Below are 23,178 nucleotides of genomic sequence, written 5' to 3'. Positions count from 1 at the left end.
AAAACATCTGTGTTCAGATATGAACACAGCTGTGATTTTAAAGACAAATACTGACATTTAAACATTCATATTCAACTGTTCTTCCCAAAATAACATAAAGTACAGCTAAAGGTGGTTCATTCAGAAACGTGCTGTTAATATAACTGGTGACCAGATTTAAGTAATTCTATCCTTCATTGTTTTCCATTTCAAACTCTATGTTTTTGTAGAATTTTTCAATCAGAAGTATTTTGCATATTTTAATTCCATGAGTCAATCAAAGTTATCTTTTAGTTCTCCGTTTTGAGATAACAATGAAGAATTAATTTCTTATGCTTTACTTTTATGTGTAAGGAAACATGGATGATAAACCAATAACAGGATTCATTATGAGAAACTGTGGGGTGTTATTTTCCAACTTCCTCAAAATGTTTCAGCTAAAAGGAAAGATTAATTGTGATTATTTAAAATAAATTTTAGGCCATTGAATAAGCCAAATCATCCCCCCAGAATTTGATCATAAATAACAATAGTAAGTCCCCTTGCTATTAAATTGATATAGCTCACTCTTCAGTTGTTGCAATAGTTTTAATGAGATCAATATATTTTGTGAAGGAATGATTGAGGCTGAGCCATCTCAAATTACAGTTGGTAGGTGTGAGCATTCCTTCTGCAAAATATATATCAATGACATATTCCTTAATTATTTAATTCTATGAAGCTAGGTGGCAACATTTAAATGTCTTTGGCGGTTACCGAAAAACTAAACATGATCTGACTTGATTAGTACTTGGATGGCAAACCAACAGGATTCCAGGCTTGTAAGGAATACTGAGAAATTAAAAAAAAACCATTGGAGGGAATAGCAAACCACACCTGTGTTATTTTAAAGAAAACTACATGTCTCTGGAGAAATCAAATTCAGACTGAAAGATATTTATAGGACTATAGGGTTGTTTGTTTTCTGTTTCCTTAAAAATATTTATCCCCATGACAAAAGAAAAAACCTATCAAAGATGAAAAGGAATGATAATTCACATTATTTTATTATTTTAATTCTTAATTATATAAACTATTTCAAATGTACAAAAAGCAACAGTCAACCTCTTGCTTTTTGTACAATTGCTGGATTCCTGCATTTTTGTTATATATAAATAAGAAAACATTTTTGTAAGGATTAAATATTCTTCATTTAATACTTACCTAATTTTAAAGTAATCATTTTAGAAATCAGAGTAGTGTTTCAACCTGAAAAAGTTAAAATAGAATTAACATTAGAGAGCTTAAGAACTGTTATCACCTACCCAGGTATACTGATTTTATTAGACTTAATTCTAATAAAATAGTCATGCATATGATCCATCAGAAATACTGTTTATTATTTTGAGTTTTTCCATTAAATTTTAGTTGGTTTTAATACTTAATTTAGCATTTATTACTTACAAATACCAAATATTGACTGAAGAAGACTCAGGGTTAATTGTTCTCCATACAGTCCCATTGTATACTAAACTCTTTTTTATTATGATTACAGTGATCCCTCTATTATCGCGAGGGTTCCGTTCCAAGCCCCCTCGCGATAATCGTTTTTTCGCGATGTAGGGTTGCGGAAGTAAAAACACCATCTGCGCATGCACGCCCTTTTTTTCTATGGCCGCGCATGCGTAGATGGTGGAGTTTGCGTTCCCCGCCGCCCACGCAAAGGGGAAACCCGATTTGGCTCCTCGCTGCTGCTGCGCTACCGAGCAGATCAGCTGCTGGGCGGCCGAAGGAACCTTCCCTGGGTCTTCCCCCTCTTGCTGGCGGGCGGGCGAGCGGCGGGCATCAGCGAGGAGCCGGGGTTTCCCCTTTGCGTGGGCGGCCGGGAAGACCCAGGGAAGGTTCCTTCGGCCGCCCAGCAGCTGATCTGCTCGGTAGCGCAGCAGCAGCGAGGAGCCGAATTGGGGTTTCCCCTTTGCGTGCGGGGAAACCCCGATTCGGCTTCTCGCTGCTGCTGCGCTACCGAGCAGATCAGCTGCTGGGCGGCCGAAGGAACCTTCCCTGGGTCTTCCCGGCCGCCCACGCAAAGGGGAAACCCCGGCTCCTCGCTGATGCCCGCCGCTCGCCCGCCCGCCAGCAAGAGGGGGAAGACCCAGGGAAGGTTCCTTCGGCCGCCCAGCAGCTGATCTGCTCGGCGCAGCAGCAGCGAGCAGACGAAGATCGGGGTTTCCCAGCCGCCCACGCAAAGGGGAAACCCCGGCTCCTCGCTGATGCCCCCGCTCGCCCGCCCGCCGCCCGCCAGCAAGAGGGGGAGAGATAGAGAAAGAGAGAGAAGGAAAGAAAGAGATGAGAGAGGAAGAGAGTGTGAGAGAGGAAGAAGCAAGATAGAGAAAGAGAGAAAGAAAGATGAGAAAGGAAGGAAGAGAGTGACGTCATCGGTGGAAAAATCGCGATATAGCGTTTCGCGAAGCTCGAGATCGCGAAACTCGAGGGATCACTGTATTATGAAAAACAGTATCAAATGTATGCAAGTTATAGTCAATAATTAATTAATTATTACATACCTATACAATAAAGCTTTGCCTTTGTTGTTTGCTATGGAAAAATATCCACTTCTTGGTGAGAAATCCATACAGTAAGCTAAATATAACAACTTTCTCCTGAACACAGGAAAATTTGAGAATACTGTAAATGAAGGAATATGGACCTATAAAAAAAGAATAAAAAGAACGAAAGCAAACATTCTTCATAAAAAGAATAAAGGCAAAGTGTGCACTATGTTTAAAACTTATTCACATTCTCAATTAGATAGAATTCTTCATTTATTACAAGATTCTTAATTTTGATCCAGCAATAAAATAGCTAATATTTTATTCATGAAGAGCCAATGAAGTCTTGAGATTTTTGAGTAATATATAAAATTTCAGCCAGACTTTTTTCTTAAGTAATAATTGCAAATACAAAACTGTCTACCTTACAAAAAAAAAAGAGCCAGATGATTGGCTTTTAGTATTTTTTTAAACAATGAATCATTGAATTAATCTTTCCCTGAATCGATGTTTGATGCTGATGTTTGTAATCCTTACAAAATAAAAATTATTTGTTTCTTCTGCAAAGGGTGGAACTAATCTGAAGAAATTTTTCATAAAGGACGCAAGGGAAGTGTTAATTATAGGTATCTGAATTCTCTTTTTGACATTTAAATTGTCCTATGTAATCACAACATGGTTGTAGGGTTATGTATGTATTTTGTGTAAATAAAGATTCTGCATTATAGTAAAATGCAATCTCATTGCTCTTTCACTTTTTTGTTTTGGTTTGTCCTTTTCTATACAAATAGAAACATAGAAGTCTGACGGCAGAAAAAGACCTCATGGTCCATCTAGTCTGCCCTTATACTATTTTCTGTATTTTATCTTAGGATGGATGTATGTTTATCCCAGGCATGTTTAAATTCAGTTACTGTGGATTTACCAACCACGTCTGCTGGAAGTTTGTTCCAAGGATCTACTACTCTTTCAGTAAAATAATATTTTCTCACGTTGCTTTTGATCTTCCCCCCAACTAACTTCAGATTGTGTCCCCTTGTTCTTGTGTTCACTTTCCTATTAAAAACACTTCCCTCCTGGACCTTATTTAACCCTTTAACATATTTAAATGTTTCGATCATGTCCCCCCTTTTTCTTCTGTCCTCCAGACTATACAGATGTGCAAAAAGGAGGAAATGAAAGTTTCAGTACAACATTAATTAAAATATACTTACCAGTTTCACTGCATCATCAAGTCTATTAGAAGCCATTGCTAATATTTCAGTGGTTGGGTTGAATACTAACGATGTAGCAGGTGTGACTAAGTTCATTATCGCCTTAAGTGGCTTAGGATATGTTTCTCTGATACAATCATCATGGGCATACACATTCACAACTCCAGAATTAGAACTAGAAAGAGAAATATTGATGATGTATAAACAGGTCAGCTTCTTATATTGTAGCACATACTCAAATGTTTTAACAAAAGTGAAACCAAAAAGTTATCTCCAATTACACTCAACATAAATAAGAGGACAATTATATTACATACTAATAAGAGATTCATTTTACATCTTAATACTCTGTCCATTAGGAATTTTCTTCTGGGGGAAAAATGAACATTTGAAAATATTCAGATTTGACTCAAAGAATTATTACAAGTACAGTAACTTTAAATTATGAGATATGTCATCTATTCAGAAACTTCACTGATTTCGGCTGGTCTGACTCAAGCTGTGGATAAGATGTGCTGGGCTGACTACCTCCATGATGATGATGATGATTATTATTATTGTTATTATTATTTATTAGATTTGTATGCCGCCTCTCTCTGTAGACTATGTTTGATCAGTAATATAGTTTCATGTTTGGTAACCCTTAATTTTTAAATGGAAAAATTACATGAGTGGAAATGAACAGATAATACTGCCCCTGTAATGCCCTTGATCTCTGAAGCAATCTTAACGATTTTTTAAAAAGATAACAGACTTGAAGGGCATTTTGTGAGTCATCCCTCTGAATAATTTCAATAGTCCAAAAAATTACCTCTAATTGAAAATTTCTTTATATGGAGTGGACTAATCCAGGGTTGGCACTGAAATATGTCCACAAATCTAATCTGGATCATATATTGCAAAGAGAATGCCTATGTACAAGCAGACATTTTGGCTTGTAAATCACTATTTAGCAAGCCATGGCTTACTATGTATGTAATTCAGTCTCTCTCCTTGTGCACGCAGGTATTCAATGTATATAATATTTGGCTTTTCTTTTGGTTACTTACCCACATGCAATATATTGGCTGTTTTTAGAGATTGCAATAGAAGTACCATGCAGACAACCTTCATCAGTAAACTTATTCAGACACCGCCTGCTTTTCACATCCCATATGAAGACTTCACCCCCATCTGATAGATAAGTATGTTATTGAAAACAATGTTTAAAAGAACGTAAACATTACCTGCCTAGTTTAGAAAACAAAGAAGTGATTAGTCCATAAACCTTTTGACAATTATTCCAATTGTTCTTGTGTTATTTTTGATAGAAGATATGGAATGTAAGCTATATAGAGCAAACTAAAGGTATACAAAAGAATTTGGTTTTTTTTTCTTTTGCTATTGGGAGGCTGTATTGAGTTACAAATATTTATTTAATGTCCTACCTTTATTACTTTTATAAACAACTCAAAGCAGTGAACATGTCTAATGGTCTTTTCTCCTTCTATTGTCCCCACAACAACCAGCCCGTGAGGTGAGTCGCGTTCAGAGCAACTGCCCAAGAACACCCAATCGGTTTTCATGTCTAAAGTGGGACTAGAAGTCATGATCTTCTACTTTTTAGCCTGGTGCCGTACACTAGACCAAATATTACTGTATTATTTTATGTTTTAATGATCACTTATCTGTGGTTTCGTAATGGGGACAATCAATACAATAGCAACAATGTAAGCTGAACTAAAAATATTTATTTCATCAAACTACAAATACTAAATCTGCAGTCAACAATTCTGCATGTCAGCAAATTTGAAAACATTACCGGAATGTGTGTAGATTCTGCTGCCATCTGGAGAGAATGATGATGCAATAGACTTTCCATTTATTTTCAAGCTTCCAACAAATTCTTTTGTCTAAGATGGACATAATAATGCCTATCATCACCATTGTTTATAAGACTATTAAGCAAAACAGTCTAAATCTTACTAGATGATTCTCTTCTATCTTGGGGGAGATGAGAGGTACCCCAACATAAGACTACATCATTTCTTTTGGTTGTCATGGTTCCCCTAGTTTCCTATCTGACATCATCTTTACCTTGTTATTTGAATTTTGCATTAATTTACTTATTCATTCATGTAAATTATTTAATGAAATTTTTTACAACACATGGTATAAAAGGCTACGAATAATAATGGATTGGATCCAGCAAATTTACAATAAAATATTGTCTGGATTAACAAGTAAATGAATATGTCTTAATTTTAATTAAATGGTACAATATTGCTATCTGAACTATGTTATCCCAAACATACAAGTAGAAACTTTACCTTCATTGTAATCAAATGAAGATAACCTGATGTTCCTGTAAGCAGAAGGAATGTTCCATCTGGAGATACTTCGAATTGTTTGACAACCTTCTCCTCTAAGCCTTTAATTCAAAGCAGAATTGCAAATATGTTTCTTCTACATACAAAATTTGTTTTTAAAACCTATTCAGCCTTTAATAGTACAGTCCCCCTAGATTTTGAGATGTATTCCCAGGTAAAAGTGAGCAGTACTGCAGCCAAAAGTATAACAAGTTATTTGTTGTACATGTCCAAAATGGTAGTTTGATTCCTAATTTTTTTCTACACAAACACACACACACAAAGAGGAGGGAGAGAACATCTAGCTCAGTGATTCCCAACCTTTTTTTGGCCATGCCCCACATAAGCATCTCTAAAATCCTGACACCCCCCCCCCCCCAATTACATATGACTCTTATTATTCAAAAAGTGAACTACTCATGCAGAGGAAGCCTAAAATGCCATTAACTAGGTTTAAACAATGTTCCAATTGCCCCCATTAAAAATGAAACCAGGGGTCTAGCTGAAGTTATAAAAGCAGGCATATAAAGGCAATTACAAAGTAATATTTGCTTAGTTTTCTTTTTCTTGGTACAAAAGAATAAGAAGAATGAAAAACAGTTACCTCTTATATGATCCACAGGAATAATTTTTCCTTCCATCATGTCATATATATAAAATAGCTTGTTATGAATGCTAGTAGCTATAACTTGTTCTCCCTCTGCACTGAAACGTGCCTTGTAAATTGGAAAGTCTTCTAAGTGAATGCTCTGTATCTGTGGATTTGTGATACCATCCACCTTAAAGAAAAAAGAAACACTGTTCTCTCAGTACCTATGTGTACTAAGGATATATAAAATGTAATGTACAAAATATACACAGATCTTATGAAATAACTTTTTATTGTCAAATAAGAAATTCACTAAGCTCTGCAAAATTCATGTTTTCAGCTCTCTTCAAATAAATGACTGTAATTGAAAGCTTTCCACAAATATGAAATTACTATTAATTACTATGGCAGATGATGCTTTGACATAATTCTTTTGCTTCTGAGAAAATACTGAGAAAGTCCTGCTTGTCTACAGTCTTTGGGTTTCATCCCAAGCCCATAGATGTGATAGCAAACTAGGTGCTGAAATTTATGGACAAAAATATCATTCTTACCCAATGTTCCCTCTAATTTTTTTCCGGTGTGGGAGGAAAAGTATAGTGTCTGAGCGGCAGTCCGTTTAAGACTGGGCGGCATAGAAGTCAATAAATAAATAAAAAAATAATAATAATTTAAATTCATGAATTTATTTTCTTTCTCTCTTCCTTAATCCCATTCTTTTTCTTTCTTTCCTTTCTCTCTCTCTTTTCCTTCCTCTCTCTTTTTTCTATGTTTTTCTCTCTTCCTCCCTCTCTCTTTCCCCCTCTCCTTTCTCCCTCCCTCCCTCTCACTCTTTCCCTTCCTCCTTTCCTTTCTATTTCTCTCTCTTTCTTTCTCTCTTCCTTCCTATCTTTTTTCTCTCTTTCTCTCTTCTTTTTTTTCCTGCCCTGCAACACCACTCACACGTACAAATACGTTTTGTCGGCTGCAAGCAGGAGCTCCAAGACGGTGGCACCGGCGGCGGAGGCTCGCCGTACATTGCTGGCGCTGTACTACGCATGGGCACGGGGCTGGCACTGGCCCGCTGGCTGGGCCGGGATGAAGGTGCCAGCCCCATGCCCAGCACAGTGCCAGCATGTACGACGTCCTGCAACACATCCATCCGTTGCCATCGGTGCCTTGCAGCCAACTGCCCTGCCGCCGCCCTGCGGCTACTGCTCAGTGCCGCTGCTGCCGGTGCCCTCCCACTTGACCTACGCTTGGCAGCACCACCTTCGCCGCTTGCCCTGCTGCTCCGCGCCTACCAGAGCTGCCCGGTGCGGCCGAAGCGCAGGGCAGAGTGGGCGGCTGCTGAGCTTTGCAGCTTTGCCTCCAAGGAAGCCGAAGGAAGCTCAGCTCGGGGGTGGGCCTGGAGCAGCCGCCACCGCCGCCTACTCCGCCCTGTGCTTCGACCACACCGGGGCCAAGTAAGCCTAGGCTAGGCCTGTCACCCCCGGCTCCAAGGGGCAGCCCCCAGCGCGGCCCAGTGCGGGGCCTGGGCGGTGGGCGAACATCGGGAGGGCCTCGCCGTCGCTTGACCTGGGGAAGAGCTCCCCTCCCTGTGATCCGGGACGGTGTGGCTTTGCATGACGTCAACAAGTTAGTGTGCGGGGGGGACCTGATGGCTGCGCGGGCACACACCCGCGCAGCTTAAAGGTAACAGTGTTCTTACCTGGAATAGTGACATAGATCGATCGAGCCCAGCTGTCAAAACAACTTGAGCAGTAGGATGAAATTGAACAGTTGTTAGTTTGGCATCTGATAAACGTTCATTATTGACGTGCAAACAATTTTTCATCTAAAAGACAGAATATGAATATACAGTGCTTTTAGAGCTCAGCAAACCTAAGTAGAACATAAAAAAAGAAAAAGAAAAGCTAAGTAGAAAATTTCTATTGTTATTAGAACAAGGTTCGACAAACCCAGGCGCCTGGTCGCCAGTGGCGCCTAGAAAATGTTGTCTGGCGCCTAGAAGGGCGCTGCGGTGCCTCTGACCTCTCCGCTCCTGCCCGATGCCGCGGTTTCTGGCGTTCTCCTGCTGGGTCCCAAAGAAGGCAGGCAGGAAGGAGAGCTCCATTCTTCGCGCCTTTTTCCCGCCTTCCGTCTTTGGGGCCCAGCAGGAGAGCGCCAGAAACCGCGGCATCGAGCAGGAACCGGGAGGTCGGAGGCACCGGCACGGCAGCGCCCGCCCAGCTGAAGGTTCCCTGTCGTCATCGGCAAGTGTCCTTCTCCCTGGCGGTGGGAGCGGGGGGGGCGGCGCGGCTGCAGCGGCACAGGCAGTCGCGGGGAGATGGCGGGGGGAGGGGGGGCGGCTAAAGCGGCCCCGGGCACCGTTCCCTGTACGCTTTTCCAGGGGCGCGCAGGGAGCCGCGGCCACCCGCCCGCCTACCGGATTTCCCTCCGCGCGGCTGGGGAGGTGGATTCGCCGCCCCCGCCAGCCCGATCTCCCTCCAGTGGCTGGTGACGTAGTTCTACCGCCCTCGCCAGCCTGATCTCCCTCCGTGGGGGGGTGGGGGGCGACGAACCGACGACCGGGGGCTGTCCGTCCGTGTTGGGTGGTGCAGGGCAGGCACAGGCAGCCCCAGGGGAGAACAAGGGAGGGAGAGAAAGGAAAGAGAGAGTAAGGGAGGGAGAGAAAATTGAATGAAGGAGGGAGAGAAAGAAAGAGTAAGAAGCAGAAAGGATAGAGAAAAAGGAAGAGAAAGGGAGGGGGAGAAAGGAAAGAGGGAGGAAGGGGGGGAGAGAAAATTGAATGAAGGAGGGAGAGAAAGAAAGAGTAAGAAGTAGAAAGGATAGAGAAAAAGGAAGAGAAAGGGAGGGAGAGAAAGGAAAGAGAGAGAAAGGGAGAGAAAGGGAGGGAGAGAAAATTGAATGAAGGAGGGAGAGAAAGAAAGAGTAAGAAGTAGAAAGGATAGAGAAAAAGGAAGAGAAAGGGAGGGGGAGAAAGGAAAGAGGGAGGAAGGGGGGGAGAGAAAATTGAATGAAGGAGGGAGAGAAAGAAAGAGTAAGAAGTAGAAAGGATAGAGAAAAAGGCAGAGAAAGGGAGGGAGAGAAAGGAAAGAGAGAGAAAGGGAGAGAAAGGGAGGGAGAGAAAATTGAATGAAGGAGGGAGAGAAAGAAAGAGTAAGAAGTAGAAAGGATAGAGAAAAAGGAAGAGAAAGGGAGGGGGAGAAAGGAAAGAGGGAGGAAGGGGGAGAGAAAGAAGATATGAAGGAGGGAGAAAAAGAAAGAGAGATAGGAAGGAAAGAGGGAGAGAAAGGAATGAGAGAGAAAGGGAGGGAGAGAAAGGGAATGAAAGAGGGAGAAGGGGTGAGAGATAGAAAGGATAGACAGAAAGGGAGAGAAAGGAAAGAGAGAAAGGGAGGGAGAGGAAGGAAAGAGATGAGAGAGGAAGGAGGAGACAGAGGGGGTGAAAGCGATGTCAGGTGGAGACTCGGCAAAAAACCAAGTTTGCTTTAAAAAAATTCTGGCTCCTAAATTTTTTGGCTGGCTCCTAGATTCTGAACAACTTTGTCGACCCCTGTATTAGAATATATTTCAATGAACTTGCTATTAAAGGGGTAAGTGAGATTTAAAATATAGAAATATTCAATACCAAAAATACAAAAACTGTAGAACATTTGGAAGGATGAAATGTCTCAATAAATTATAGCACTTAGTGAATGATGGACAAGAAAAATTCTGAATTTAAAAAGTTCTGAATACAGTATCGCCATTACGTATTATTTGGAAAAATAAAACTTATTTTATTCCCATGGTACTGCAAATTCTACAAAAAAAAAGGGGGGAAAGATAAAAAAAAAATCATCTAAGAAAGGAAGATTTGGGAAGTTTGAAATAGAGAGTCAATTAAAATAGCAGTGGCAAGTTCCATACCAGTTGCTGTTGTCTTTAGTTACCAAAAGGGAGGAGGATAAAGATAATGCTGTCTGCCTGATAATAAAGTTGACTTCTACTTCTGGTTAATTTAATACAGATAGCCCTCAACTTACAACAATTGGGACTGAAACTTCTATTGTTAAGCAAAGTAGTCATTTTACTACCTTTTTTTCTTGTGATCATTAAGCAAATCACACTCATTAAGCAAACCTGCCTTCAACCATTGACTGCTTGTTGGAAGTTCTCTGGGAACGTCACAAAAAGTGATTCTGGGACCCTGCAACCTTAATACATACCCTTGAGTGCCTGAATTTTGATCTTGTTACCATGGGGACACTATAATGTTCATGTGAAGACTAGTCATAAGCACTTTTTTCAGCTGTGTTATAACATTGCACAGTGGTTAAACAAATGGTTATAAGTTGAGGACTACTGTACTACTTTAGAATGTATAGGTCAGTTTGCTCTTGCATATTCTGCATGTCTTATAAGAAGTTCTATTGTTGTATTGCCAAATCCTAAAGCATATATATGTAGTCCTTGACTTAACTGAGCAAGACAATTGAGTTTTGCGCCATTTTACATCTCTCCTTGCAAAGTTGTTGAGTGAATCAATGCAGTTGTTTAATAATAACATGGCTGTTGATTGAATCTGGCTTTCCCACTGACTTTACTTGTCAGGTCACAAATCATAATCATAAATACGAACCAGTTGCCACACATCTGAATTTTGATCACGTGACTATGGGGATGCTGCAATGTTCAAAAGTGTAACCAATAAGCCATTTTTTCCAGTCTGTTCAAATGGTCACTAAATAAATGGCTATAACTTGAGGATATTGTGATTATACATTACATTGTGCATTAAGCACTGTGATTGTGCATGGCTATTCGTGCTGCGTGTCCAACTTGAAAACCTCAAAAATAATATTTGCTTGCTTTTTGAGACAATGGTTTGATTCAATTTTGTTTCATTGCCATATTTCTTGCAGTATAAGTCAAACCTCCCCGCCCCCCCACACACACCCAAAAGAGGGTGAAAATCTGGGTACGTCTTAGACTTCAAATGTAGCCTCACCCATTGCATTTTCATTTCAATGTAGACTCTTTGAAAGTGTTTTCAAGCGGCAGCACCATGATCCCCTCCCCAATTCCAAAAACGGCATGTGTGGAGGCCAAAAAAGTACACCACATTTCAGGCAGTGGACAGTTCCAGCCTGGAATGCAAGGATCATGGAAGAAAGCATTTTCAGATGGCAGATCCCCTCCCCAATTCCAAAAGCAGCACCTGCAACAGGCACTGCAACCTGAAAACGCTTTCTTTCCTGATCCTGGTGTTGAAGGTGCCATTTTTGAAATCGTGGAGAGGATCGTGGAGGAGAGTGGCGTAAAGCAGCGCCACCTTAAACCAAAGCCTTTGGGAAAGAAAGCTTTGCTTTAAGGTGACACTGCTTTACGCCATCCTCTTCCTCCTTCTCTAGCAATCAAGAAGTGCCTCAGAGACTGGGCTGGGAAAGAGGGTGTAGATTATTGAGAAGTTCTTTTCCAGAAAACTTATTGGGGTGCTCCTGCAATCTGCAGGGACTATTCACTTTCCCTTCACTAATCCTAGCCCTCACATACTCTGGGAAGAGAGTCGGGGCATATCCTGAAGAACGAACCTCTTTGGGATGTTTGGGGTGGTTTCTGCCTGGTGGCTTCAGCGAAAAAAGGCTGGCTCCACGGTTCACAGCTGGTCCCCCCCCTCTGGCCACCCAGTGGGCAGTTCAGGGAGACAATGGCCATGATGATTTCATTCCCCAGCAATGTGAAGACCTGTCGCCACTGCCTAAACCCTCTCCGTGCCCAGGAGCCCTGAAAGCAAAACATCTTCTTTCCAGCCACTGCTGCCCATTGGCCCGATTCCCCGATGCAATTTGCAGAGCTGTGCGCCCTCCTGAAAATGTGGTGGGACGGTGGTTTTCAACCAATTCCAAGCGCTCCTGCCGCTGATCTCGGAACAGTATTTTTCAGGCAGTTACCATAGCTACTTTTTTGGCCTCTGCCAAAAAGGGAATTGTGTTTTAGGCGGAAGACCTGGCCAGAAGGAAAGAGAAATCTGCAGAGAAGGAGGCTCTGCGGCTCTGCAATGTGCATTGGGGAATAAAGCATTTTCTGGTGGCAGCACTGGCTGGAATTGGCTGCCGTATGAAATGTGATGCACTTTTTTGGCCTCCGCGCGCCTCATTTTTGAGAATGGGGAGGAAAACGTTTTCGGGCAGCAGACCCACCATCCCCTTCCCAATTCCAAAGACAGGGCATGTGAGGCAAAAAAATTGCATTGTATTTCAGGCAGCGGCTGATTCCATCTGAAAATGCTTTCCTTCCCCACTCCCTGATGCACATCTCAGAACTGCATGCCCTCCGCCTCCTTCTCTGCAGACTCATCTGCTCTTTCCTCCTGGGCCAGGAGAAAAAGCCGATCCCCCTCTGCCTGCTTTCCCACCGAGTCATGACCTCTGCACTTTCTTGGGCCGCTTGCAGAATCAGGCTCTGATGGAGGCAGCAAAGGCACAGGGAGCTTACTGGGAATACCAGCACTGTGTTTACAAGATGGCAGCGTCATCTTGTTTCTCCCCAAAAATTAAAGTGTGTGTTATACTCTGAAAAATACGGTATCTGTTATTTTTCAATAAGCCTACATTAATATTTCTGTAGGTTGGGCACAACTATTCTGAACATCAAGCTAGGTTGAGAAAGGACCAAAGAACTTCTGAATTTCCACTATTGTTCAAGGCAGAAGGCTCATAGTACTTTGAGATTTATTTTGTTCCAAGTTCCAAGGGATTCTTATGTAAACACACATTCCATCCAACATAAGTTTTATTTAAAATGTTTACCATACTCTTTCCTTGAGCTGATGAACATTACTGAAGTTCCACATAACTATATTATATTTCAACATAACAACATATTCAAGATATAATAATGGCATCAGTAGCATTAGGGCAGCATTCACAAGTCTTCAGTGCTCTCATGCTTACCCTTCCCCATTTATAAGCTTGCCAGAAACAGAAATAAATAAAAATTAAGTTGAATTTTATTTACCTGTAAAATGCCTTTTGGTAAAGAGTCTGACTCGATCACAAAATTGCCTGTCTTGTGCAAGAGATCATCATCCTCTTCATCCTCAGTATCACCTTAAGCAGAGGAAATCCTTGTCAATAATTATTAATCGGTGCTTAAATATCACAGACAGTATGTCTGCATAAGATTGTGTCTTCTATTAATACAGGCAATCAATGATGAGTTACCGTATATACTCGAGTATAAGCCGAGTTTTTTAGCCCCAAAAATGGGCTGAAAAACACAGCCTCGGCTTATACTCGGGTCATTGACAAAGTCACCACACGAGGGCGCCATTGCTTGAGCCAGAGCGAGGAGGCACCAGCTTTTGTCCCCTCTCGCACGCCGTAGTTCCTCTCCCTAGCTCAAGCAAAGAAGGCAGCCATTTGCAATGGTGAGTCGGATTAAAAAGGCCGCCTGCTGTCAGATTCTCCTCCCCCTCCTTTGAAAGGATTTAAACTGTTTAAAAAATGGTATTTTGTGGTAGTTGCTGTCCTTGCTTGGATAGGATCTAATAATGTGTTATGAGGCAGAGCTAGACAGGAATTCTTTTTCTATCTGTCTATCTTTCTATCTATCTATTTTTCTATCTATCTATTTTTCTATCTATCTATCTATCTGTATCTATTTCTTTCTATCTATCTATCTATTTTTCTATCTGTCTGTCTGTCTGTCTGTCTATCTTTCTATCTATATCTATCTATCTATCTATCTATCATCTATCTGTATCTATTTCTATCTATCTATTTTTCTATCTAACTATTTTTCTTTCTATCTATCTATCTATCTATCTATCTATCTATCTGTCTGTATCTATTTCTATCTATCTATCTATCTATCTATCTATCTATCTATCTATCTATCTATCTATCTATCTATCTATTTTTCTATCTGTCTGTCTGTCTATCTATCTTTCTATCTATATCTATCTATCTATTTCTATCTATCTATCTATCTATCTATCTATCTATCTATCTATCTATCTATCTATCTATCTATCTATTTGGTTTTCTATGCTGATAACCTCACAGCAGCTAATGCTGAAGCTCTTCTTTGGATACACTTATTTGTTTGTTTGTTTGTTTATTTATTTAATTGGATTTGTATGCAATCCCTCTCCAAGGACTCAGGGTGGCTCACAGCATATATAAAAACAGAACAATAATGTAAATCCAATTAATGATGAGAAGGAATCCAGTTTTGAAGGATTTTAACTCTTAGGTTTTAGCTTCCTGATCGAGCTACTTTTTTTACTTTTTAATTTATTGTTAATATTGTTAATTTGTTTACCCTCTTTTAAATTTACAGAGCTAGTTTACTGGTTTTCTTTAAAATAAATATTCTAAAACATGTCTCAATTAATGTAATTTTATTGTTTTCCATTTTTATAAGTTACCAGTAGCCACTGCATTTTCTAACCTCGGCTTATACTCGGGTCAATACGTTTTCCCAGTTTTTGTGGCAAAAATTGGTGCCTCGGCTTATACTCGGGTCGGCTTATACTCGAGTATATACGGTACCTTCATTTGTGGTTTTCCTTTTGGTTTTGTTCTTCGTGCTTCTCAGTGCCCAGGAAGGAGTTGTTCCCATGGCACCCTGAAATCTGTAAAGTAATATTATTACTAAAGACAAAGCAGGTTGTCCAAATAAGTCAAAAATTCCTAATTACTTTTACTGTCAGCAAAATATGAAGAATCAGAGAATGAGCAGCAAATAAAGTGAGGGACAAAAGGCAAGAAATGGGGGGAAATGGGTGACCATTGTTACCCAATACAGTGGTACCTCGACATACGAGTTTAATTCGTTCCAGACCCGAGCTCGTAATTTTGTGTTTTGCGCAGAGATAACTGGAAGCAAGGAGATTCTTGCGCCACCTAGTGGAAGCTCGGCTCGTATCCCGAATTTGAGCTCGGTGTCGAACAGAAATTTCGCTTGTGTCGCGGCTCGTAACTTGGAATACTCGCATGTGGAGCAGCTCGTATCTAGAGGTACTACTGTAATGCATGATCCTTCTTTCCTTGGCCTTCCAGTCACACGGTGTAATGGAAGAATTATTGAAATGAATGATATAGTACATTTGAACTTTTTTTTTGTATAGTACATTCTGTATTCCACAAATGTGACTCTGTGTCATTGAATCTTGTACTGGTAGTTCTCAGCTTACAACAGTTTGTTTAGTGAACATTCAGCTACGGCACTGAAAAATGTGACATGATCTTTTTTTCAAAGTTGAAATCTTTGCAGGCTTCCCCATGATAATGTGATCAAAATTCAGATACTTGGCAAATAGCTCATATTTCTGACTTGCTATGTCCCATGATCATGTGATCAACTCTACCTCTCACAAGCAAAGTCTCTGGGAAAGCCAGATTCACTTAACGACCTTGTTACCGACTTATCATCTGCAGTGATTCACTTAACAACTGTGGCAAGAAAGGTCGAAAAATGGGGCAAAACTCATGTACAATTTGGGGCAAAAAACAAATGTCTCAATTAACAAAAATTTTGGCCTTAATTGTGGTCATAGGTTGAAGGTTACATGTATTAGGAATGCAGTAGGGAAAAAAAGGTGTGGCTACTTCTTGCATTCAATGCAAACATTTCAGATTTTAACTGAAATAAAAACCCCAAAGTTAGCATTATATAAAATAATATATGTTACCAATAAAACATACTCTTCTTGAAATCTTCTCTGAAGCTTTGTTTTTGAAAGCTTATTTTCTGCATCGCTTTTCATCATGTTTTTCCGATGTCGATGCGTCATGTCAATTCTGGGAAAACAAAGCCATATGCTAAATTCATACAATTGTCTACTTATTTATATTTTTAAAAGATAAAGATTCCAAGCTTCACTCCTGGTAACTATTTGGATACATCCACGTAAATTTTTTGGTGATTTTCTGTACCTTAATACAGGATGTATTTTTTTTACAATTTTAGATGGCTTAACGATGTCCTGCATGACAATCATATTATTATTGTATTTATTATTATTCTATTTATCTTTATGATATATATTTTAATAGATTTGAACATGTCCAGGAAAGTACGGTTGTTAAACTATATAAAAATGAGACAAATGAAATACTCTTATCATATATTAGATCAGATTTCTTTAACCAGGTATCTTCCAGATGCCAAGATTTCAACTCCCAAATTCTTAGCATGGCCTGGCTAAATTGAGAAAAGCTACAGTATTGTAGATCCTATATTAATATTTCATTTTGGCTGAGTAATATACATTAATATTTCATTATGGTTCAGTAAGTAAAGATTCAGATTTCATCTGGCTATTATAATATGAGGGATGGTGAGGCAATTATATAACATACTCTGCTCACTGGAGGAAAGGCAAGATATACCGTATTCTTTGTAGTATAAAATACACCGGAGTGTAAGATTCACTTAATCCCTGGATAGTTCAGTGGATTTCAAGCTGGCTGAAGCATAGACATCAGAGAGTTATTGTTAATGGCGAGTATTCTGAGCAGAGACAGGTTACAAGCGGTGTGCCACAAGGGTCTGTTCTGGGTCCTATTCTTTTTAATATGTTTGTGAGTGACATAGGGGAAGGTTTGGTAGGGAAGGTTTGCCTATTTGCCGATGACTCTAAAGTGTGCAATAGGGTTGATATTCCTGGAGGGGTCTGTAATATGGTAAATGATTTAGCGTTACTAGATAAATGGTCAAAGCAATGGGAACTGCAGTTTAATGTTTCCAAATGTAAAATAATGCACTTGGGGAAAAGGAATCCTAAATCTGAGTATTGCATTGGCAGTTCTGTGTTAGCAAAAACTTCAGAAGAGAAGGATTTAGGGGTAGTGATTTCTGACAGTCTCAAAATGGGTGAGCAGTGTGGTCGGGCGGTAGGAAAGGCAAGTAGGATGCTTGGCTGCATAGCTAGAGGTATAACAAGCAGGAAGAGGGAGATTGTGATCCCCTTATATAGAGCGCTGGTGAGACCACATTTGGAGTACTGTGTTCAGTTCTGGAGACCTCACCTACAAAAAGATATTGACAAAATTGAACGGGCCCAAAGACGGGCTACAAGAATGGTGGAAGGTCTGAAGTATAAAACGTATCAGGAAAGACTTAATGAACTCAATCTGTATAGTCTGGAAGACAGAAGGAAACGGGGGGACATGATCGAAACATTTAAATATGTTAAAGGGTTAAATAGGGTTCAGGAGGGAAGTGTTTTTAACAGGAAAGTGAACACAAGAACAAGGGGACACAATCTGAAGTTAGTTGGGGGAAAGATCAAAGGCAACATGAGAAAGTATTATTTTACTGAAAGAGTAGTAGATCCTTGGAACAAACTTCCAGCAGACGTGGTTGGTAAATCCACAGTAACCGAATTTAAACATGCCTGGGATAAACATATATCCATTGTAAGATAAAATACAGGAAATAGTAAAAGGGCAGACTAGATGGACCATGGGGTCTTTTTCTGCCGTCAGTCTTCTATGTTTCTATGTTTCTAAGATGCACCTTAATTTTGAGGGAGGAAAACAAGGAAAAGAGGCCTCTACCATCCAGCAATTTGCCAAACAGCAAACAGCACAGAAAATATACATTTTTGCTACGTATTTCTGTGCATGTGTACCTGACCCATAGAAATAGCAAAGAATTGAAAAAATGTACATTATGGCAGTATATTAATCCCAATTTTTTTTCTTAAATTTAATTACACTAACTCCACCCAATTATTTAAATAGATCTACTCCAAACACAACTTAGTCAGGATTTAACTCAGCTGCCTTATCTTAATACTAATACTTCACAATAAAACAGGACATTTCAGATTATACTTTTATAGATCTTTAAAATTGATGTGGCTTTCTGGAAGTATTCCCTGTTATTTAAAGGAAAATACAATAGCACTGGGCTTCTTCAGATCAAGCATTTATTTTTAAAAGCTTCTTCATTTTGTTAAGTTATATAGAACAATAATAAAACAATCTTTAAAAAATAAGTCTACAGTGGTACCTCTACTTACGAACTTGATTCGTTCCATGACCAGGTTCTTAAGTAGAAAAGTTTGTAAGAAGCAGCAATTTTTCCCATAGGAATCAATGTAAAAGCAAATAATACGTGTGATTGGGGAAAAAACAGGGATGGTGGAGGCCCAGTTTCCTTCCAGGAGATTCCTAGAGAGGCCCCACAGAGGCTTCTCCCTGCCTTTTCCGGTTACAGTTTCGGAGGTTTGTGTTTGTAAATGGAAAATGATTCTTGAGAAGAGTCCAAAAAATATTGAACACCCGGTTCTTATCTAGAAAAGTTTGTAAGTAGAGGGGTTCTTAGGTAGAGGTCACTGTCCCCTGTAAGCTGCGCGCGCACCCCAAAATACCCACCCGCGCACCCTTTTCCAAGGGCACGCAACGAGCCGGGCATTGGAGTTTGGGGGGGGGGAGCGACGAAAGTGCGGAGGCGCCGCGCTCCCTCCCTATCCCCCTGCTAGCCGTGAGTGGAAGGAAAGGGAGCCGCGGCCGCCCCTGCCTCCCCACGGTGCCTCCGGCCCCCTCGCGCCCCTGGCCTCTCGCCGCTGCCCCCCGCCAGATCTGCCCCCTCTCCGGCTTTCTCCGCCTCCCGCCTTGGGGCGTGACTTCTCCCGTGGCGGTGGCAACTTCTCTTCCTCCTCATCCGCGCTCCCAGCCAGGGGGCTGTGAGAGGGTTTTCTCTGTGCGCTTCGGGAATGCCCGTCTTGCCCCTCTTACAGCCTCTTCGCTGGGAGCACTTTCGTCCCGAGCTTTCAGCAAGGGGGCTGCAGTAGAGGCAGGGCAGGCGTTCCTGAAGCGCTCGGAGAAAGCGCTCTCGCAGCCCCCTCGCTGAGAGAGAGAGAGAGAGAGAGAGAGAGACAGAGCAAGATGGAAAGAGAGAGGGAGAGAGAAAGTGAGAAAGAGAGAGAGAAAGAGGGTGGGGAGAGAGATAGCAAGAGAGAGAACAAGAGAGAGAAAGAAAGCAAGAGAGTGAGAAAGAAAGCAATGGAGAGAAAGAAAGAAAACAAGAGAGAAAGAATGAGAGAGAAACAGACAGAGTCAGATAGAAAGAAAGGGAGAGAGAAAGTGAGAAAAAGAGAGAGAGAGCAAGAGGGGGAGAGGGAAAGAGAGAGAAATGACTTGATTTAAAGCATATGGTAAAAAGCACCCAAATAATAACAGAGAAAAAAAACCCAGCCGTGTGTGTGAACTCTTGAACCACTTCCAATAGCCCTCACCTGTTATTGGAAATGGTTCAAGAGTTCACATACACACACACACACAAGGGGGGAGGAGACAGGGATGGAAAAAGAGACGCTAGTAATACAGTAATAGTAATAGATTTTGGTTTTGTTTTATTATTAATTTCTTTTAATAAAAAAGAAGGGAATTTTTTCTTATTTGTTTGTTTGTTTATTTATTTATACTTCTATGCCGCCCAGTCCCAAAGGGACTGCCACACAGACACTATACTTTTCCGCCCACACCGAAAAAAAATTAGAGGGAACATTGGTAGAGGTACCACTGTAATTTGAACATTCTATAGACATTTATAGTTATTGACTTACCTTCTTGCAGCAAAAAACAAACAGCCAGTTTCAGCCTTTGCCTCTCCCTGCAGCAATTTGCCTCCTAGCAGCTTTAGTTTCACTTTCATTTTAGCACATAGGCTTGCCAGCAACTTCAATCAGGTGCTGGTCGGGAGGCCTGATAATCAGTGGCTTGTGCCAATCAGACTCTGCTGCTGTTTGCTGCAAGGAGGTAAATTGTTAGCAGGCAGAGACCAAAGAGTGGGGATGGCTGGGTGGAGCTACATTCTGTATTTAAAGCATATGGTTTTCACCCTCTTTTGGGGGGTAAAATGGTGTCTTATACTCTGAAAAAATACAGAAAATGGGGGGGAAATCGGTCTATGTAATGCAATTGGCAGCTTATATTCACATTTGAAGTTATTTGATACACAAGAATACCAAAGTAAAAGAGAGCAGTTGGGCATTAAAATTAATTTTTAAATTGGAAAGCTAAAAAAGATAGTTAAAACATTTTCGCACCCAAAAGTATTTAAATATATTAAAGAAAAGTGCAAATTTGCTTATGACATTGTTTAACCAAAATCAATTTAGTGAGTACTGCATACATTTCTTCAGTTTCATCATCTTCATCTACCCATGCTGGCTTTTTCAGTGGAAGGAAGTTGTCTTCTGTATCATTCTCCACTTCAGAACCGTCAGATTCTTCTACAAAGTTACTGTTAACCACATCGCCACCCTAAATTTTTTAAAACAATTTTAAAATTAAAATTTGAAAGCGGAAAGTTTAAATATTTTTTCATCTATTCTTGATATAGGTCACTTGACATCAACGCTTTACAGCTGCATCACTCATTAATGGAAATGAGAGACCCAATTACTGTAGTTAACAGGTAATCTCTGACTTATAATGATTAATTTAGCAACTGGTCAAAGTTATGGTAGCACTAAAAAAATGATTTATGACAAAAATTTCACACTTAATGATTGTTGCAGTTATCTCCATAGTCACATGATCAAAATTCAATGATTCACCTGTGGCATAGAAGTGATAAAAATGTGATACCTCACTTAACAACTGCCTTGCTTAGAAATGGAAATTTTGGCCACAACCATGGTCATATGTTGAGGAGTACCTGCATTCTGTATCCCTAAATAAAACAGCAGATAGGAATTAAGCTTATCTGCTCACCAAGCAATACCTTCAATTGTTTTGATTTACTAAATCAATATTTTTTTCCCAATAGAAAACACTCCTGCCCTCCCCCAATACAGCATTCCATTAACACTTTTTCACATGCAACACAACAGAAGATGAGGGACTAACAGGTTAAAGGGAGAAATGAGGGGTTCTTGATGCTTTCTCAGCTTGGTTGTTTTCTTTTAGACCAGTGGTTCCCAATGTGGGGCCCATACCCCAGAGGGGGGCAATTTGATTTTTAATGTGGGCAATTGGATCCTTGTTTAAACCAAGTTATTGGCCTTTTAGGCTTGCTCCACATGAGTAGGAGTTACTTTTTGAATAATAAGGATTATATGCCATGGGAGGGGGTCAGGATTTTAGAGATGCTTAGGTGGGGCACGGCCAAAAAAAGGTTCGGAACCACTGTTTTATATCTTTCAGTACTCATACTGGGTAAAACAACTTGTATCAGAGAGTTTAATGTGTGGTTAAGGCAGTGGTGTAAAGCTGAAGGTTTTGGCTATGTAAGTCATGATGTCAGTAGGTGGTCTAATAGGGAGTTGTTTAAGAGGGATGGTGCTCGGTGAGGAATTCAGAACTTTTTTGGACAGGCATTTAAACTAGGTAAAGGGGACAGAGATGTACCAGATGTGGATGATTTCTGTCCCCGACCAATGAGGATAAATCAGTTTCTGGAAGCTTATGAAAAGGGAGCTGTAAATAGAATAGATGTAGTTGTTGATGATAAGGGGCAAACTAATAATGAAAATAATGTTCTTCGGGTAATGTGCACGAATGCTCGAAGCTTGAGCAACAAGATCTGTGAGTTAATGGCCATAATATCTAGAGATAATTTGGATCTGGTTGCCATAACTGAGACATGGTTTAAGGATTCTAATGAATGGGAAATATCCGTATCAGGATATACATTGTATAGGAAGGATAGAATAGAGAGAAAGGGAGGTGGAGTAGCCATTTATGTTAAAGAAAGTCTAAAAACAACACTAATTCAAAATACGTGTAAAGATCTGGAGACTCTCTGGATTTGCATGCAAAATAAAGACGGTTCTGTCATTAGAATTGGGGTGATCTATAGGCCTCCAGGGCAATCTGAGGAACATGACAACAAGATGGTGGATGAAATTACCCAAATGGCAGTAAAGGGAAATATTGTAGTTATGGGTGATTTCAACATGCCTGATGTTGACTGGAATATCCCCAGTGCCCTTACATGCAAAAGTAAGAATATAGGAGCAGCTCTGGCACAGCTGGTTAAGACACCAACTAGAGGGGAGAATATTCTAGATTTAGTTTTTATGAATGGGAATTGGGTTTCAGTGGTCAAGGTGGGAGAAAATTTAGGTTGCAGTGACCATCTATGTTTGTGGTTTGATGTAAAAACTGATTGTGAGCAATCCTACACTGCAACCAAAGTATTGGATTTCAGAAAAACAAATTTTAATGCAATGGGGGAATATTTAAATAATGAATTAAAGGGGAGGGATAAAATGGCAGGAGCAAGCACCCAGTGGACTGTATTAAAAAAGGCCATCTTAAAAGCCACAGAACTGTATGTAAGGCAAATAACTAAAGGTAAAAGGAAGAAGAAACCGCTATGGTTTAGCAATGATGTAAGGGCTATAGTCAATGAAAAAAAGGCTGCCTATAGGAGATATAAAGAGTCTGGAAGTATAGCTGATAGAGAGGTGTATAAAATGAGACAGAAGGAGGCGAAACAGATAATACATGCTGCTAAAGCCTCAAAAGAGGAAGAAATTGCCAAATCTGTAAAGAAGGGGGATAAAACCTTCTTCAGATATATTAGTG

At 40.3% G+C, this 23,178-nt stretch overlaps 1 protein-coding gene across 1 annotated transcript in view; it reads right to left on the bottom strand.

The window, feature by feature from the left end:
* UTP18 (UTP18 small subunit processome component) overlaps nucleotides 1-23,178 on the bottom strand; it is a 29,694-nt gene that overhangs the window by 732 nt on the left and 5,784 nt on the right. The window contains exons 2-13 of the mRNA XM_070740040.1: nucleotides 20,777-20,907; nucleotides 16,336-16,431; nucleotides 15,181-15,263; nucleotides 13,643-13,734; nucleotides 8,349-8,474; nucleotides 6,674-6,848; nucleotides 6,031-6,131; nucleotides 5,523-5,613; nucleotides 4,771-4,894; nucleotides 3,722-3,896; nucleotides 2,523-2,665; nucleotides 1,183-1,227 (exon numbers count right to left, since the gene is read on the bottom strand). Coding sequence (XP_070596141.1) covers nucleotides 1,203-1,227; nucleotides 2,523-2,665; nucleotides 3,722-3,896; nucleotides 4,771-4,894; nucleotides 5,523-5,613; nucleotides 6,031-6,131; nucleotides 6,674-6,848; nucleotides 8,349-8,474; nucleotides 13,643-13,734; nucleotides 15,181-15,263; nucleotides 16,336-16,431; nucleotides 20,777-20,907 — 1,362 coding nt within the window. The 3' untranslated portion in view covers nucleotides 1,183-1,202. The remainder of the gene's footprint in view (nucleotides 1-1,182; nucleotides 1,228-2,522; nucleotides 2,666-3,721; nucleotides 3,897-4,770; nucleotides 4,895-5,522; nucleotides 5,614-6,030; nucleotides 6,132-6,673; nucleotides 6,849-8,348; nucleotides 8,475-13,642; nucleotides 13,735-15,180; nucleotides 15,264-16,335; nucleotides 16,432-20,776; nucleotides 20,908-23,178) is intronic.

Source organism: Erythrolamprus reginae, chromosome 2 (genome assembly GCF_031021105.1).
Source record: "Erythrolamprus reginae isolate rEryReg1 chromosome 2, rEryReg1.hap1, whole genome shotgun sequence".
Lineage (NCBI taxonomy): Eukaryota > Metazoa > Chordata > Lepidosauria > Squamata > Dipsadidae > Erythrolamprus > Erythrolamprus reginae.
This window is presented reverse-complemented; position numbering and strand designations above follow the sequence as displayed.